At 56.3% G+C, this 16,747-nt stretch overlaps 1 protein-coding gene across 2 annotated transcripts in view; it reads left to right on the top strand.

Annotated features, from left to right (window-relative positions):
* CEMIP (cell migration inducing hyaluronidase 1) overlaps nucleotides 1-16,747 on the top strand; it is a 138,987-nt gene that overhangs the window by 67,320 nt on the left and 54,920 nt on the right. Inside the window, exons 2-3 of one of the 2 annotated variants that reach the window (XM_072801885.1) lie at nucleotides 11,938-12,053; nucleotides 16,160-16,303. In XM_072801885.1, coding sequence (XP_072657986.1) covers nucleotides 11,960-12,053; nucleotides 16,160-16,303 — 238 coding nt within the window. In that variant the 5' untranslated portion in view covers nucleotides 11,938-11,959. Of the gene's footprint in view, nucleotides 1-11,937; nucleotides 12,054-16,156; nucleotides 16,304-16,747 lie in introns of both variants that reach the window. The other variant, XM_072801881.1, reaches the window with a different exon arrangement.

The raw sequence follows: 16,747 nt of genomic DNA, 5'->3' as shown, positions 1-16,747 counted from the left end.
GAGCCGGGGGAAGGCTGCCAGCCCGGCTCTCTGCTGCCGTTGTCCAGCTCCGCCGGCAGCCCCAGCAGGTGCCTGCGCCCCCTCCTCCTGTCGCATCCATCCTGTCGCATCCATCCGCAGGGGCTCTTGGGGCCGCTCGCCCCAGCCAGGCTCTCAGGAGAAGGGAAGCGCTCCAGCCTGGCTCTTGGGGAGCTTGTCCTGACCAACTCTTCTGTGTGGCCCTACATGGTCATATCCAGGGTGCTGGGGACAGAGCGGGCGGGGGAAGGGGATGCTCAGAAAGCAGTGGGGAACCAGGATGCAGAAGGCATCTCAGAGCACGAGAAGGTCAGTGTGCCAAGAATCGCTGTGGTGTTGGCTGGTCCATGGCTTCAGCGGAGGCTCCTCACTGGCAACGAGCTCCCAGGGGCTGCTGCCCCTGATGGTCCCCAGACCGCACTCTGAGGAGCCCTGCTGCTGGCCATCCCTCCTCTCAGGAAGCTCAGGGCCACTAAGCAAGCTCACCAGTAAACTCATGATTGCAAAGATTGCAAAGCATGGCTGGTGGAGAAAGCCCCTGGCACTGAGAGAGGACTTCCTTCACGTGGGAGGGGTCCCAAGGAGCCCCTCTGAGAACCAGGCTTCACCCTGACACCTGATGGGTGGAGTGGGAGCGAGCATCCCAGGCATCTGGCTGGCCCGTGAGCAGGCCTGAGGGCAGAAACAAGATGGGCATCTTCAGAGGACAGGACCCAGGGGCCGAGGTGGTGGGGGTGAAGCGCACAGAGGAGGCCAGGCCACACGGGGCTGGGTGAGGAGTCCTGCCTTCTCACCAGGTGGGATGGCAGCCATTGGATGGTCTAAAACAAAACATGCTGGGACCCGTGCGGGCCTACCTGGTGCAGATGGGCCACGGTGGGGACGGAGAAAGATGGTTCTTACCAGTTACGGTAAGAAAGAGTCTTGTACTGTGGTGGTGCCAATGACCTGCGTTCTTTGCAATGTGGGTTATGCTTTCCTAGGGACACATGTGTTTTCAGGACATGCTACACCCAGAGAAAGAAAGTCTCTTTCCCAGTAATATGAGGAGGCATCATTGATTAAAACGGATATTTTCTGAGAGCAAAAACACTTGTACGAAACTAACCCCCATCTCGCCTTCCCCTTATCGGATCCTTTTCAATCAGGATGGTTTCCACAGTAACTGTCCACAGTATGACTCAAATTGACTTCAACAAAAAAGAACTATTGTTGGCTTATGTCATTGAAAAGTTCAGGGATAGCACTGGCTTCAGGCAGAGCTGGATCGGGGTGCTCCAGGATGGCTGCTCTTCCTCTGCACTCTTGCTTCTTAGGCAGGTGCCTTCATACAGAGACAAAGGTGGCCCCAGGCGACTCCAGGCTACCAGCCTCTGGGGTTAAGGACCAACTTCCCATAGCTCCAGGCCCCCTGTCTTTGTCTTGGATCCTGTGACCATCCCTGAGCCAATCCCGGCTGCCAGGGGAGAGAATACAGTCCTTGAGTCCAGGTCTCCTATTGATCTCAGCAGCCAAAGTAGCAGGTCGGCCCCTCCTGAACCCCACCGGCTGAGAGCGAGGGAGACAGGGCTGTCAGAAGGATAGCGAGGTGTGGGAAGTTCACAGTGGCCTCCAGAGTCCATGGCCTGGTTTTGCCCTTTCTAGACTCATCCTCCTGTCATCCAGTTCTCCCTGTCTCATGGCATCTGGGTGAGCACATCCTCCCATGAGACGTTAAGGCTGATTCTCAGGTTCATTCCCTTGTGTCTGGACCTGACCCCGGGGGCAGGAGCATTTTCTGCCCACACAGTCCACATTTCCAGTTCGAAGGAAGGCCCTGCCTGATTTGTCCACCACAGGCCCGAAGGCAATGGTGGGTGTATCGTAAGGCAGACTCAGGTCCTAACCAGCGCCTCTGGAAGGGCACAGCCTGCATCAGATCCTCCAGGGCATCAGGGTGCATGTGCAAACGTGGGTCACTGGGTCCTGCCCCAGACCTGCAGCATCAGAACCCCCGGGGTGTTGGTGTGATCTGCACACACACACACACACACACACAGGTGCACACACACCCGTCCAGCTCAGCTGTCAGCTCCCGCTGCTCTCACGGCCTCTGGGGCGAGTCTCTCTGCCGCTCCCCTTCCTTCCTTTACGTCTGGAAGTAGGTGGTTTAGAGTGGCAGCTCCACGGTGCAAAAATAGTTTGAATACACAGAATAGAACCACACTTGGTGTCGCTCCAGTGGGGCTCTGTGGTTTTGAGAACACCTTTCCTTCCCAGGCACGAACCGTGTGGCCTTGGCAGACTATCACCTCACCCCACCTCCCTTCCTTCTGGGCACTAGAATCTGGGCAACAGCTGTAGGTTGGGCCCATGCAATCCCCATACGATGACCGTAGTGTCACTCCAGAAGAGCTGTTGGCGGTGAGGGCATCGCGTGGAAGGCGAATGGTACCAGGCCCTGCGACCTCTGACCTCACCTCAGCCCCAGCACCTGGCCTCCTTTGTTCCGTGGACGCACCGAGCTCCCCACCACCTGGCGCCCTCACATCCTGTGCTCCCTCTGCAGGGCTGTTCCCATGGCACCCCTGTCCTGTGCCTGCTCAAATGCCACCTTCTTGGGGGGCACTTCCCTGACTGCCGCGTATACAAGAGCAGCTCCTTTCTTTTGGTCTGCCCGACTTTCTCCGTTGCTCTTAATGCCACCAGGCACACGCAGAATGTGTTTATGTGCTCTGTGTTCTTCCTCTCCGCCCGCCACCTGCGCCCACTGGACAGTGATCTTGAGCTGAACCCAGGGCAGGGTCTCCTGAGTTGTCATGCAGGAGGCACTTAGTAAATGTGTGCCGAATTAATTCAACACTGGTGGCAAAGTCCAGCTGCACATCCACCCCAGCCGCCCTGCACACCCCTGCCAGCGGCATCTGTATGGAGAGCACTGGGCTTGTGCTGCTTTATGCCCCTCCTGGCTGCCAGTGGCAAGCTGTCCGGGGAAAGTCCTGCCCCGAAGTTGCTTCAGGACCCACACCCTGCTCTCTCTCATCTCTACTGTTCCTTGGCACTCCTGCCCCCTTGCTCCTACTTAGCTTGTGCTCTTTGAGATAAAGCTCCTTGGGGGAGTGAGCCATCCCATCCCCATCAGCAGGAGCCTCCTTGGTGTGAAGGATGGAGCAGCAGGGCCATCATAATACCCTGGGAGGGGTAAGCAGGTGGCACCGGGCAGGAGGTGATTAGAAAGCAGGGGACGTTTTGGAGAAATCTTTCTGGAGCCTCAGAAGCAAGCAGACACACGTGGTGTAACCTCAGGCCAGAAGGGATGCCTGGCCAACTCCTGATGCTAGTATTCAGTGAAAAAAAACACAACTGATGAAGTGTTTAATGCCATCACCACTTAGCCAGCCAGGGGAGGACACAGAACTGGTCAGCAAGGTGTGTTGCCAGAGGTGAGACCTGGAAAGCTCCAAGTTTTGACTCAGAGTCCTGGGAGAAACTCCCTTTGAGGTCGCTGAACTCTGGGATTGGGCTGCTCTGGGCATCACCTGACCTTTCAGCCTCCGACCTGGAGGGGGCTCAGGGCTCTGACATCCAGGGCGGGGCTCGAGGCATAAGAGCCCCATAGCCAGGCAGCCCCCCTCCGGCCCCAGCTCAGGCTCACCCTGCCCCACCCCCAGGGGAGGAGAGCCAGCCAGCAGAGCCTTTTGCTGGATGACACCCAGCAAAGCCCTCGGTTGGACCCAGGTCAGCTAGTCCTAGAAGTTAGGTGGCAGCTTCTGTCCCACACACCTGCTTGCACCCACCAGTGTATAAGGAGGCCGAGAAGCCTGGGGTGGGGTGTGGTGGGAGGAATGGGATGTAAGCCTTCCTTCCACAGGAGGCTCACTTACTTATAGAGCCATGTGATGAACTGGACAGACCAGACAGACGCCCAAACGCAGGGAAGGGCAAGGAGGCTCCTGGGAGAGGAATGCCATCACGGGTGAAGCCCTCGTGTGCCCTGGCTGGGGGGCACGTGACAGAGCATGGACCATCATCTCCGTGCAGTTTTCACAGCTCCGCAGTGGGAATCTCCCGTGTGCCAGGCACCAAGGGGCAGCGGCAGGCTCTCCTCCTGGGGGGAGAGGCTCAGCTGACAGGGTGACCAGGGGTAGTGGCTGTGACAACCCAGGGCGCTGGCTGCATGAACAGTGGATGTGTGCCGGTGCCTGCAAGGAGCCTCAGATAAACCAGGGGTGGGGGTGGAGAGGAACCCTGCAAGGAGCCAGACTTCCCGTGTGAATAGGTGAGTGTGGAGATGCTGGGCATCTGACGCCTGGGGACAGGACTCAGGGTAGGGACACAGGGACACCTGGGTCACCTTTTAGAGTATATAGTGCCTCCCATCCCCGAGAGCGCCAGGAGAGGAGAGGCCAGGACCCTTCCTCGCTACAGCCTGCAGTCCCTTCAGACCGGAGCAGAGGCACATGAGCCTTGGACTCTGCATCTGGGGAGAAGCACCTACATCAATAATAGGACGTCCTCTCTTCCTTCATGATCCTGGTGGGGGCAGGAGGGGGTTACAAGAAGGACGATTCTCCATTGAGGGAATGACTTAAAATACTTCAAAAAAAAAACTTACCGTCTTAAAAATCATCAGCTTGTTTAAATGTTTCTGCTTCATGCTTCCACCTGGTGTGTTAGAGAGCACTGGGCTAAGAGTCTGAAGATGCAGTGCAGTCAGATAGCCAAGTCGTTTGTTCATTCAGCAGCCGCCTGGCAAACCCGTGCACTCAGTGTCCAGGATCGCCGGGCGGCCTCCGGGGTCAGGCTGCCGAGCTGCGCAGGGTCTGTAGGAAAGGCAAAGTGGGTTTACCCTCAAGGAGCCCACAGCCCGAGTTTCCAAGGGGAATCATTCAGTAAATCCCAAGGACGAAAGAGAGAAGCTTGAAGAAAGGTTTGATCGGTAAGCTGTAGACGCAGAGGGAGAAGCAGCAGATAACGGCGTCAGGGCCAGGGAGACGGGGAGGAGGAGACGGAGTCCGAGCCAACGCAAGTTTCCGAAGGTGGGAGAGCCCTTAAGTCCAGGAGGTGCAGACCACGTGCGAGCCCACCAGGGCCAGCTGGGGACAGAGATGGGACCTGCTGCCTGCGCACAATGCTTTCCCTCCACCGCCCCCGAGGTCCCCCCTACCCCACCGCCCCGGGCTCCAGCGTGGGTTGTCTCAGCGTGGGAGCCCCCAGAGGAGTGTTAATACCCGGAGGTGAACATGAGTCATCTCATACCTTTTTATCTCCCTCCTCCCCTCTTTTTGGGAATTCAGCCTGCCCTATGTGAACAGCCAGCCAAGCCCTCCTGGAAAAAAGCAGGGAACCACACTGTTGCCAGAGGCCTTCCTCCGCCTGCTCTCGGGCCCCCGGGGCTGAAGGGATCCCCCACTGACTTCGTACTCTTCCCAGTGGGAAGGGCATATTCAGGCACAACCAGTGCCCGGTGCCTGTGTCATATTGGGGCCCCCACCCCACACTCCATGAGCATGTCCCCATGAGGATGAGCTTCCTATGTAATCCTTTTGAGAAAGCATCTCTGGCTTTAGCAGTGCCTTGTAACTGACGACCCAGTACTAGGCATTGCCAGTGAGAGGGACTCCCTGAAAATCCCACTTAGGAAGTCAGGCTGGTGGTCGGCAGCATCAGGCCGTGAGCGGGAGCCGGGCACAGATGATAGTGCGAGCATCACTCCTGGAGCACAGGGCTCAGTCACTGTGCCACACACCTGGCGGGCACCATTCTGCCCTGCCCAGCAGCCCCCCAAGGCAGCTGTAGTGCTCCCCCCTCATAGCTGAGCAGTAAGAGGACCACCACATTCACACATGGCCCGTCAGCCGCAGACCTGGCACTTCCACTTGGATCCTTCTGGTGACACAGCCTGAACGGTTAGCGCTTAGCCAACACGCTGTCAAACACTCACGAGGTCGACACACGAAGTGATGGTTGACAAGTGTCTCTTTGGAGCCGAATTAGCACTGTTCTCAGATGTGAGCACATGTGAGCATCACTGGGGTGGGGGGCTCGCTCACCCACAGATGGCCAGGCCCACCCCAGAGCTTCTGATATGGGGGGCTGGGCCCTCTGTGGTGGGCTGGGGCTGTGGTGACCCCCACATAGGGGGGGCTGACACTCCTGGTGGGGGACACCACTCAGTGCACACTGCTTGGAACTGAGTGGCAGCTCTGGTGTGGGTGTTCTAAACCACACCGGGAGGCCTGGCGCCCTACCTAGCATGGTCCAGCCAGCTTTCTGCAGCACTGGACACACAGTCTGGCTCTGCGTCCTCCAGGACAGTCACTGACCACCAGCCCAGGGGGCTCCTGAGCATTTAAAATGTGCCTTGTGGGACTGAGGAGCTGCATTTTCAGTTTTACCTCATTTTAAATGTAGATTTATGTTGCCACGCGTGACTCGGGGCTGCTGTATTTGGCAGCACAGCTCTAAACAAAAAGCAAGGTTAGAGCTATGGTTGTGGCTAAATTATTTGCTCCAGTGCTGAAGCTCTAGCAAGTCACGAAGAGTTGGCTCTTCATTAGAAACTGTCTGGTTTGCTGGGACAGCCACCCTCATCGTTTAGATTTTGGTGCCTGTGGCATAGGGTGATGGGACAGGCATCATTTTGTGGGTGGAGGTCTTCCCTTCTGTGTCCCCGACGCCCATAGGGTGGCTACTCAGGGGGTGTCGAGACAGCCCCTGGAGCCAATTCGGTGGTGTGATGAGGTGCTTGGGTCTGATGGCACAGCAGGACCAAAGGACTTGTTCTAATCCATCTGGAGCTGGTGTAGCCTTGGTGACCTTTTGTCTTTTCCCACAAATGGCAGCACCTCGCCTCCATGCTCCACGGGCAGGTGGCTCTGCAGGGAGGTGGCTCCCAGAGGGAATTCCCTGTATCAGAGGAGGTGTTTCATTTGGTGAAGGAATTTGAAGCCTCTGTGGATGTATAAAGGGTGACGGAGGCATGTGTTTACTATCTGAACAATGACTTGAAGTAATGCCCCTGTTGAGATGGGGGCAGGAACCGATGGGCCCCATCTCCCTCCACCCCAAGCAAGCAGGGAGGTGGGAAGGTGACCCATGGCACGTGTCCATAATAAGTTAGAGTTGGATAGAAACTCTCCTCTCAGATGCTTGTTTGGAATTCCAGTGATTGGTCTGGAGCAACACCGGCAACATCTGCCCATCTGTAAAATGAGGTGGTCCTTGCCGCTCAGAGCACGGCCCTGGCCCAGGAGCAGCAGCCTCACCTGGGAGTTGGTTCAAAATGTGGAATCACGCCCCAGCTCAGACCTGCGTGGTCAGAAGCTGTGTTTTCACAAGTCCTCCAGGTGATTCATGCACACGTGCTCAGGACGGCTGGACCAAGCCTTGTACCCTCCTGCATTCTGTGAGCCTGACACTAAGTGACAAGGGGCTGAGGCTCAGGAGGTAGGGACACGGTATCTGGAGAAGAGGCCAGGCTTTGTAATGCCACTGACTGGTCTTTCTGGAATGTTTGCGGTTTTGGCAGCAGGCAGAAAGGTCTGGGCGGGTGTGTTTCCAGAGGCAGGGGCAGCTCATGCTGGAGGAGCTGCTTCCCGGAGCAACCTAGGGGACGCTCTGATGTTCAGAAGCAGGGGGCCTGCGTGCACTCCTGTCTGAGGAGCCAGGTAGGGCTCCCTGTCCCCGGGGCCCCAGCAAAGCAGCCACACACATCCTGGGACAGGCCCCAGAGCTGCTGGATCCCTCAGAGCTGGGGCTCCTCTTGAGTTTACCTGGGATCCTGAAGATTCCCCGGGGGGACCTGCGCCAGGTCACCAGGTGACCAGGTGGGGTTCATTCTTTTGCCAGCGGGACTGGGCTGGGATGAGTGGCAGAGCAGGGACTTGGCTGCCATTGCCTGACTTGGGAGAGGAGGCTGAGTCTCCTCCGCACTATCTCAGAGGAGATTTCTGTCTGGAGGGAATGAGATCTCTGGGCTCAGCCTTCCTGTTTCTGTGGTTTCTGGTGGCCACTGGGATAGACCGATGGGTTCTCATCCAGAAAAGGTCCTAAGTTGTGCAGGTGATCTGGCCCGCAGCAACCCCCTGGGCCCGCTACAAGCCGAGCCACGGGCTGACCTTGCAAAGAGCACAACCCGATGACTGGCCTCGGGTCAGGCGCAGGGCTAGAAGCTCTCGCCTGATCCCACAACGACTTTGGAATTTGGGATGTATTATCTCAGACTTTACGGAGAAAAACTGGGAGACCCGGGTGGCCAGATGGTTTTCCCGATGTCAGCTGTGTGGACAGGATTGAGGACTCTGGACCACGCTGTCCTGCTGGTGGCTGGGACGTGTCTTGTCTCTATTTGAGTGACACTAGACTTGCCTCAGTGCAGGTTTGAGAGGGGAGACGGCTGTCCCAGTGCTCTTGCCCCCTGACATAGGTGCTGGATCTCCCTGCGGGGCCCACTTCACTTCCCTGCCTCCGAGCTTAAACTGACCCTCTCCCTCATTTCTCAGCTCATGTCTGGTTTTCTTGAAGAGGTCCAGCTTCCCCGGGCCTGCAGGCAGTGGGGACTCTTATCCCCTGGGGTTAGGGTGCTGCTGTGCTGGGGAGGTCAGAGCAAGGACCCAGTGGCTCTCTGGAGGCTAGAACAACACTCTGCTTCCCCCTCTCTGCAGGTGCCAAGCCCTGGACCCCAGGACCACCTGCAGGAAAAGCCAGGACGCAGGCCCCTGGCCAGGAAGGTGGGAGGAGAGGCAGACAGAAGCAATGTCTCTTGTTCCTGGTTTGAAGCTACCTCTTCTTGTCCCTGTGAGGCTTGGTAAACCTGAGGACTGGGCAGCCCCGGGACTGCAGGAATGCTGCTGTTCTGGAAAACTGAGCTGCTAATGGCAAACACCCGAGGAATACCCCGAAGGCCTGGCCTTCCACACAGCACATCCGCCTTCCTCCTCCTGGTGGGCCCTGCAGGAGGGGGCCGCTGCACCTTCTAAGCAACAGACTGGCTCAGGGCCATCAGGCAGCGGTCAGCCAGCCTCGGGCCGGTAGCTTCCTGCAGAAACTTCTAATACCGTTGGCCAACGCATGCTCTTCCCGGGCCCTCGGCTGCTGGGAACTGTGTCAGGACCGTATCTTGCCAGCAGAATCTCAACGCCCATCGCCAGAAAGCTTTTAGTGGCCAAAGGAGAAAGCTGTCCTCTGTTGGTGAAAAACTCACAAGTGAAATTTGAGAAACTTTGGGGATTTACTTCAATAGAATATTCCTCAGGGTTTCTGTGCTCAGGCGCTGGAAGCTGCTCCCGGGAGAGAAGGCGCAGAAGACGGACCCCCCCGGGCAATGTGGGGTTTACGTTTCCCGGCTGCAAGTCTCCCTGCCTCCAGTGACTTGGACAGAGACACAGCAGAGGTGTCTTTAATGTTGAGAAAAAGAAGTTTTGAGCATTATCTCTCCCAGTGGAATTGTTTTCGTGTCCACCCGGAAATTGATTTTTATGCGTGTGATATCTTTCAAATGACCTATAATATAATCAGAGGATGCCAGAGCTACAGGCTCCCTGCAGGCCCAACTTGCACTCTGCACATCGAGGCCAAGCTCCACAGAGGAACCCCCAGTGCTGGGGCAGATGGGGTGCCTGGCCCCAGACTGTCGCCCATTCCCATCACCTCCACCCTGGGTGCTATCACATTCTGTTACCGAGTGAAGGTGCCAGCTGGGGGTCCGGGTGCCCTGCAGAGGAGACCATGGTGATGTGGGGCTTCTCAGCAGCAGACGGCATGCTCTCTCTGGTTTTCTCAAACTGATTGGGACTTTAGAGCAGGGCTCTGGCTCTCCCCTGAGGCCTGTGCAGCTCTCCTGTCCCCGGCACCCCTTCTTTCTATTACAGAGAGCAGGAAAGCAGACACTCCTCTTCTAGGGGCCATGGGAAAGGCGCCGTTCCCAGATGCTGCGATGCGTGCCCTCTGCGGCCGGCTCGGATGACTAGAATGGGCCTGTTGTTCTCACAGACCAGGCCTGGGCCAGGCAGGGAGGACACCTCGGGCATTGAATCTGAGAGTATCGGTTTCTCCGTCCCCGCCTGCCAGTACACCTGTGCAGAAGGGCCCAGGCCCAGGGCAGGGGGCTCAGCTCAGACCCTCCTGCCTGCCCCCCCCCCCCCCGCCCCCGGCACACCCCAAGTGCTTTACCTGGAGCCCACAGGCCTGGGATGGTCAGATTTGTCCCTGAGTCATTTTAAGGGGAGGAGCCTATGTTGGGTGAGAGGGATTTGGGTGCCTTTCTCAGTGAGGGAAACTGTGCTTGTTTCGGGGCACAGCTGCTACTCATACTCAGGACAGGACCCAGGAACCCAGGCAGGGAAGCTGGAACTGGTCACCCCCTCCAGGCCCAGTCTCAGCTATCTGTGTGGCCACAGAGGGACAGATGTGTTTTCTGGGTGCAATCTGACATCTTTTTTTTTTTTAAGATTTTATTTATTTATGATAGACATAGAGAAAGAGAGAGAGAGAGGCAGAGACACAGGCAGAGGGAGAAGCAGGTTCCATGCCCGGAGCTGGACGTGGGACTTGATCCCAGGACTCCAGGATCGTGCCCTGGGCCAAAGGCAGGCTAAACCACTGAGCAACCCAGGGATCCCCAGACTGACATCTTTTTAAAATTCCTATCTTGAGGTTTATTTATGAGACAGAGTCCCATATTCACCGTATGCGGTGACTATATGTGGAAAAAGGAAGAAATAAATGACTTCAATAAAATAGAAGTTTAATGACAGAAATTTAATTCCCTCTCACATAAAGATAAATCCGTAGTCTAGGCTGTTCAGCTCCCCCCAGTGTCAGGGCCTAGATAGATGTTCCTCTAGGTTTGCTTTGCCACCTTCAGCACGGCTCCTACTATGTAGCCACACAGAGCTGCTGGAGATCCAGCCATCGTATCCACATTCCTGCCAGCAGAAAGGAGGGAGGAGAGAGGAGGGTCTTCATGCCTTCCTTTAAGGACATCTCCAGAATTCTCACATTGTACTGGGGCTATATTGACTAGAACTTAATTCCGAGGCCACAACTTATATGAGAGAGTCTGGAAAGGTAGTCTTTTTTTTTTTTAATATTTTATTTATTTATTCATGAGAGACACAGAGAGAGAGAGAGGCAGAGACACAGGCAGAGGGAGAAGCAGGCTCCATGTGGGGAGCCTGATGTGGGACTCGATCCCAGGTCTCCAGGGTCACACCCTGGGCTGAAGGTGGCACTAAACCACTGAGCCACCCGGGCTGCCCGGGAAAGGTAGCCTTTATAGGAGGTGGCCATTCACCCAGATAAGTCAGGGGTTCGTTTACCAAGTCAGGAGGGAACAATTGGGGCACAATTACCGATCTCTCTCACCTCCCATTGGATAGGTGATATACAGCGTGTTTATAACACAGAGACATCATATTATCAAGGCTTATTTTAGAAGCACCGACTGATAAAAAAAGGAGTAAAGATTAGACGTCAGCCAGTCAAAATCAATCAATCAGTCAATCAGCCAGTCCATGTCCTCCAGCCAGTCCATGTCCTCATTTTCCAAATTAAGAAACCTAGGCCCAGAGAGGTCAATCCAAAAAGCTGAGCTCACACAGCAAGTTCGTGGCATCTAATTTCCAGCTCATGTTCAGTGGGAGTGTGTTTGGTTTTCCCTGCTTCTTGAGAAAAAAAAGTTTCATTCTGGAGGGGAGGAGGTGGGGGCACCAAGTATGAAATTCCATCCGTCCTTGGGTCTCTGAGCTGCAGGCCCCGGACAGGATGGTGACAGGGCCCGCTGGCCTTGGGCTGCTCGCCCTGGGTCGTGGCAGCTGAGGACTCTGCACCCGCTGGCTGGAGCGTGCCCGCTGGCGCTGCCCCCATGTGTGCCAGTGGTCCTGTCCCTGTCTGCCCCGGGTGAGCTCCCGCGTCTCACTCAGCATGCTTTCATTTCAGGGCGTGGGCGTGCGCTGCCAGGATGGGCGCTGCCAGCAGGCGGGACTTCTCCTTCACAGCAATGCTGATGCTCAGCTGGCTCAGCCTGACCTGCTTCCCCGGGGCCGCATCCACAGGTGAGTCACCCAGAGCCGTGGGACTTCATGCCTCTGTGGGAAGGTGCTCACCCCCCACCCTGAAGCAAGGCTGCTGGGGGGCAGAGAAGGAGCCGCAGGGGACTGGGCTCCAGCTGGCCCTGCTAACCTCCCATCCCAGGTCAGTCTCCTGAGCTTCCATCATCATCCACAGAACCAAGGGGCTGGACCAGATGCGGGGGTTCCACACTCAGGGTCCACGGGAGCCAGGCACGCGAAGCAGACCTGTGTGGCTGGCCAGGCAGGGCCCGGGGTCCCCCAACCAGTTCAGGCTCCTCTAGGAGGACGCCCACTTCTCCATTCTGGCCATGTGCTGTCATGTGTGAAGGTGGTGCCCCATTGCGGGATCTCATGAGTTTTTAAGAGAAGCCAGAAATCTAGATTTTTATGTAAAATTCCCTTCCTCTGAAGTGTTGACAGCCAGTTCAAATGTTACAAACTGCTCTGGGGGTTGGGGGGCCCAAAGAAAAAACACATATCTGGGAGCCAGCTTGCCACCTCCAGGCTTCCCCCTCACTCTGCAGTCATAGAGTCTGGGAACATTCGAGCACCTTGTCAGCTGTGATGCTCTATGCAAGGTCTGGTTTTCTGATCTCCATGTCAACTTTTTCTTGGAATGATTTTGAATTAACAAGTAGAAGCTCATGGCAAGTTTGCGGGGTTGATAGAAAACAACCGTCAGATAAACCAGACTTGGGGTAGATGGTGAGAGGTGGGGGACCATGTGTCAGTTTTGAGCAGAGGGTTAGCAATGATACCATCACTCTTGATGCTCTGGTTTTTTAAATGCTGTTATTATTAGTCGAGCTGGATGCTTTTCTACAATGAGAATAAAGGAAGGTACGTTCTATTTTGTTTTTCTCAACCCATGGAGGACAGGAAGTTATCTCTAATTATCACGAGTGGAATTCCTTCTGTGTGATTCTCCGTGGAATCATGCAGGTCTGGAGGGGATGGGCAGGTGGGCAGTGTTTTTAAAGTCTCCATGAGATAACTGATAGCATTGCCTGAATTCAGTCATTTATTCTTCTTTCATGTATTCACCTAGTGGACACCGAGGGGCATCAGCTCTAGGCCAGGAATGGGGTTCAGGTATCATAGGATGACCTCGCTCGGGGCCCTGGGGAGGCCTAGCCAGGCGTCTCCACATCCTGGGCATCTCTTTTCTGTCTGGGTGTAAACCACTGGAGCCCCAGCCCGTGCTTCTCCCTGACAGCTTTCCATTTGCGCCCCCAGTGGGCTGGGCTTGCATTCACTCCCTATCCTGCTTCCTGCCTCTGCGGCCCCTCCTGGGAAGGGTGGTTGCCCTGAAGATATTCCAGCCAAGGCTCTGACCGTTTCCAGCTGCTGACTGGTTCATGTACATGAAAACCCGCTGAAACTGACCTTTCCTGACTGCAAATATCCAGCTCTGATGAAGGGGCCGGGCTGTGACCACTGAGCCCCTGCTCCGGGGCCGATGCTGCTGGTGCTCTGGGACACGTTCTCTTGATGACAGCGGAGCCTGTGGGGTCAGCCTGCCACTTCCAAATCAAGAAATGAAGCCTGACTCAGGGCTAGTTCTTGGAAAGTGAAGGGGCATTCCAGCTTGTCTTAGGAGATGTGGGTGGCAAGACCGTAGGGCTTGATCCCAGGAAGTTGAGAGGCCTTATCTCCGCATGTTCATGGCTACATGCCTGGACCACTTGGCCCACCAGCACCACGTGTGTTCCCAGCACAGCAGCAGCATCGACTCCTCGGAAATGGATGCTCAGGTCCAGAACTAGGTGGAGGGTAGCCCAGGGCCTTGGCCTGGCCTCTGCCGGATGCCAGCCAAGCACATGACCCCCCTGAAGACAAACCCAGGGATGGGCCCTGACCCTCAGAAGCCCCTGGGTGGGGTGGAGGCTGCAGAGCCCCAGCCCCCAAGCCCATGGCTGCCACACGCCCAAGCAGGGGACCCCCCACAGGGTCCTGGAAGCTCCAGGAAGTCTGCTGATGAGCGAGAATCATAATTCTCAGTGTGTTGCCATTCCTCAGGCCCCTTGGGGTTTCCAACAGCTGAGAGAGCTGCTTTCCAAACAATGTGCCATTCTCTCCTGAGTGAAGGAGGTCCAGAGCCTGAGCGACTGCTGACAGTAGAGCAGATCGGCAGGCACAGGGGGGAGCCTTGCGGCTGGGGAGGGCCAGTGGGATCACCGAGGGCCCGCCCCATGCTTGGTAGCAGAGAAGGGAATGGCCGGCTGCCGCCTTCAGAGGGACAAAGAATAGGAGATGATGTGGCTCTGGGATCCGTCTCTGGGGCCGTTGAGTGTAGACAAGCCATGCCTCCGTTTCACATCTCTTGAGATATGTAAATATGGGGCAGACACTCATCTCAGAGATAATGGAACAAAAGTGAAGCTACAGGTTGAGCTGCCATGCTGGGAATCATACCGAGTCCCCCGGGGTCCCAGTCCCCCATTTGAACCTCATTCTGTGCACCCACTTTGCTGCAAAGACACGAGCTGTTGGGTGCCCTTCCTTGGAGCCTGAGCTGGGAGCCCATGTCCACCAGCCTGCAGCAGGGCCTTCACCTGCTGCATGAACCCCACCCCGGCCCTCGCCACCCCACCCTAGGGGCTTTCACATCTCCTGGTTCTCAGGCTGACAACTCCTGCGGGACAGAGGACAGGAAGGCAGTGGGACTTGTTCTCTGAGGCACGCCTTCCACTTTTGCTTTGCCCACCACTTCCCCTCTGGATTGTTCCTTGCTGCCGGGAGAGTCTGTCCATATCCCAGGCAGTTCTCTTCCCCCCTCCGTGCGCACAGCACGCTGCTGGACCAGAGCCCGGCCCACCAGATGGAGAGGAGGCTCCTCCTGTTGCTTCCACTGGAGCCAGGGAGAAGTGCCTCCCCGGGACCCACCACGGGGGCCTGAAGTTCAGCTACACGTTCTGACTCACGAGGCCACCACAGGCCGTGAGGCATCAGGTTCCCGTTGGAGGATGTAGGACAGAAACACAAGCCCCTGGAGCAGCATGGGCATGCATTCCTCTGCATGGAATGGTCCTGGTGGCACTCCACGTAGCTTTCCAGAAGCCACTCCGTTTGGTTCTTCAGGTGGCGGCTCAGTGGAGGGGAACCGAGGCCGTGGCTGGACAGGTGTGGGGAGTGCCCCACTAGGGAGCCTTGTGCCACGTCAGAGCCCGTCTCTCTCTCTCTCTCTCTCTCTCCAATTGGACAGTACCATTTGTCTTACAAAACTTATTAGTCTGTAACAATGTATTATTCAATATCGACAACTTTTTTTTCTGAATTACTTTCTTTTTTAAAAAAATTTTTTTAGAAGATTTTTGTTTTTTTATTCGAGGGAAAAAGAGAGAGGCAGAGGGAGAAGCAGAGTCCTCGTGGGGAGCCTGATGCAGCACTCGTTCCCAGGACCCTGGGATCACGCCCCGAGCCAAAGGCAGATGCTCAACCATTGAGCCCCCCACCTACCTGCAAATTACTTTCTTTTAAAAAAGACGATGGCAATCTCTTCCGGCAACTCCACGGACAGGACTTGCAGGGTTTCCGCAGGACAGGCACCCAATTAGAATGGTCACTGCTCTCAGGGGAGCCAAGGGCATGACTGATTCCCCCTAGGGCAGACACAGATTATGCACTGTTCCTCCCAGTTTCGATGCCATCCGCTAGTAAGGGGTCACTCTCGTTTGGAGCAGTGTTGCTCAGTGACGTGTGTGATCTAATACCATCCTCAGGTTTCCAGGCGAACAGAGCCAGATTTAACCTAGAGTCAGATCCTCACGTGGAAGGGGACGGGGGCTGTGGTGCCTCTTAGAGCACCTCTTTCCAGAGGCAAGAAAGTCTTGGATTACAGGTACTCCTGGAATGTCTTAGAGAACCATCTGGTCTACCCTTCATTTTGTAAACGGAAAAACTGACCCCAGAGAAAGGCAGTGGCTGGTTCGCAGACCTGCATGGGACTGGACATCAGGGTATCGTTGTTCTCAAAGGCCTAGTGCTAGGGGAGAGAGGCAGGAGCCGGGAAGATGTGCTCCGTGGCTGTCCTTGTGTGCTGGTGTGGGTGGGTGGACGCAGTGATGCCTCTCTGTCCTTGGCAGCAGCAGCCGAGTGCCCTGACCAGAGCCCTGAGCTGCAGCCCTGGAACCCTGGCCACGACCAGAATAATGATGTGCACATCGGCCAGGGCAGGACCCTGCTGCTCATCTCTTCTGCCACGGTGAACTCCATCCACATCTCAGATGGAGGTAAGCCCGTCTCCCCCCCACCTCTCTCCCTTCCACTGCCTCGGAGCCCAGCAGCTAGTACAGGCCACTGTGGCTCCAGGTGGACAGAACAAAGGCCACCTGCTGCAGGTTCAGGTCAGAGCATCTGCTCGGCAGTGATGCCACCAGCTCTGGGCACTTGGGAGCGGAGGATCAGAGCTCCGATCTTGGCGAAAGGAGCTTTATAGGGGGAAATTTGAGTCGGTGCTCAGAGCACTCTCGCTCGTCAGGCCTTCTGATGCTTGCTCGTCGAAGGCTGAGCACACAGAGACAACTGCAGATGGGCCGGCAGCACTCACACAGCGCGGGGCAGGGAGGAGGGAGAGGGAGCCGCTCGGGAGCACGGTGCTCGAGGCAGTGCTGGAAATGCAGGCGTGCCTTCCTGGCTGCCCGGACGAGGTGGGGGCGCAGCAGGTCTGCCCTCGC

This window comes from Canis lupus, chromosome 2, assembly GCF_048164855.1.
Source record: "Canis lupus baileyi chromosome 2, mCanLup2.hap1, whole genome shotgun sequence".
In the NCBI taxonomy this organism is placed as follows: domain Eukaryota; kingdom Metazoa; phylum Chordata; class Mammalia; order Carnivora; family Canidae; genus Canis; species Canis lupus.
Note: the sequence above shows the minus strand (reverse complement) of the source record. Positions and strands in the feature narration are given on the sequence as shown.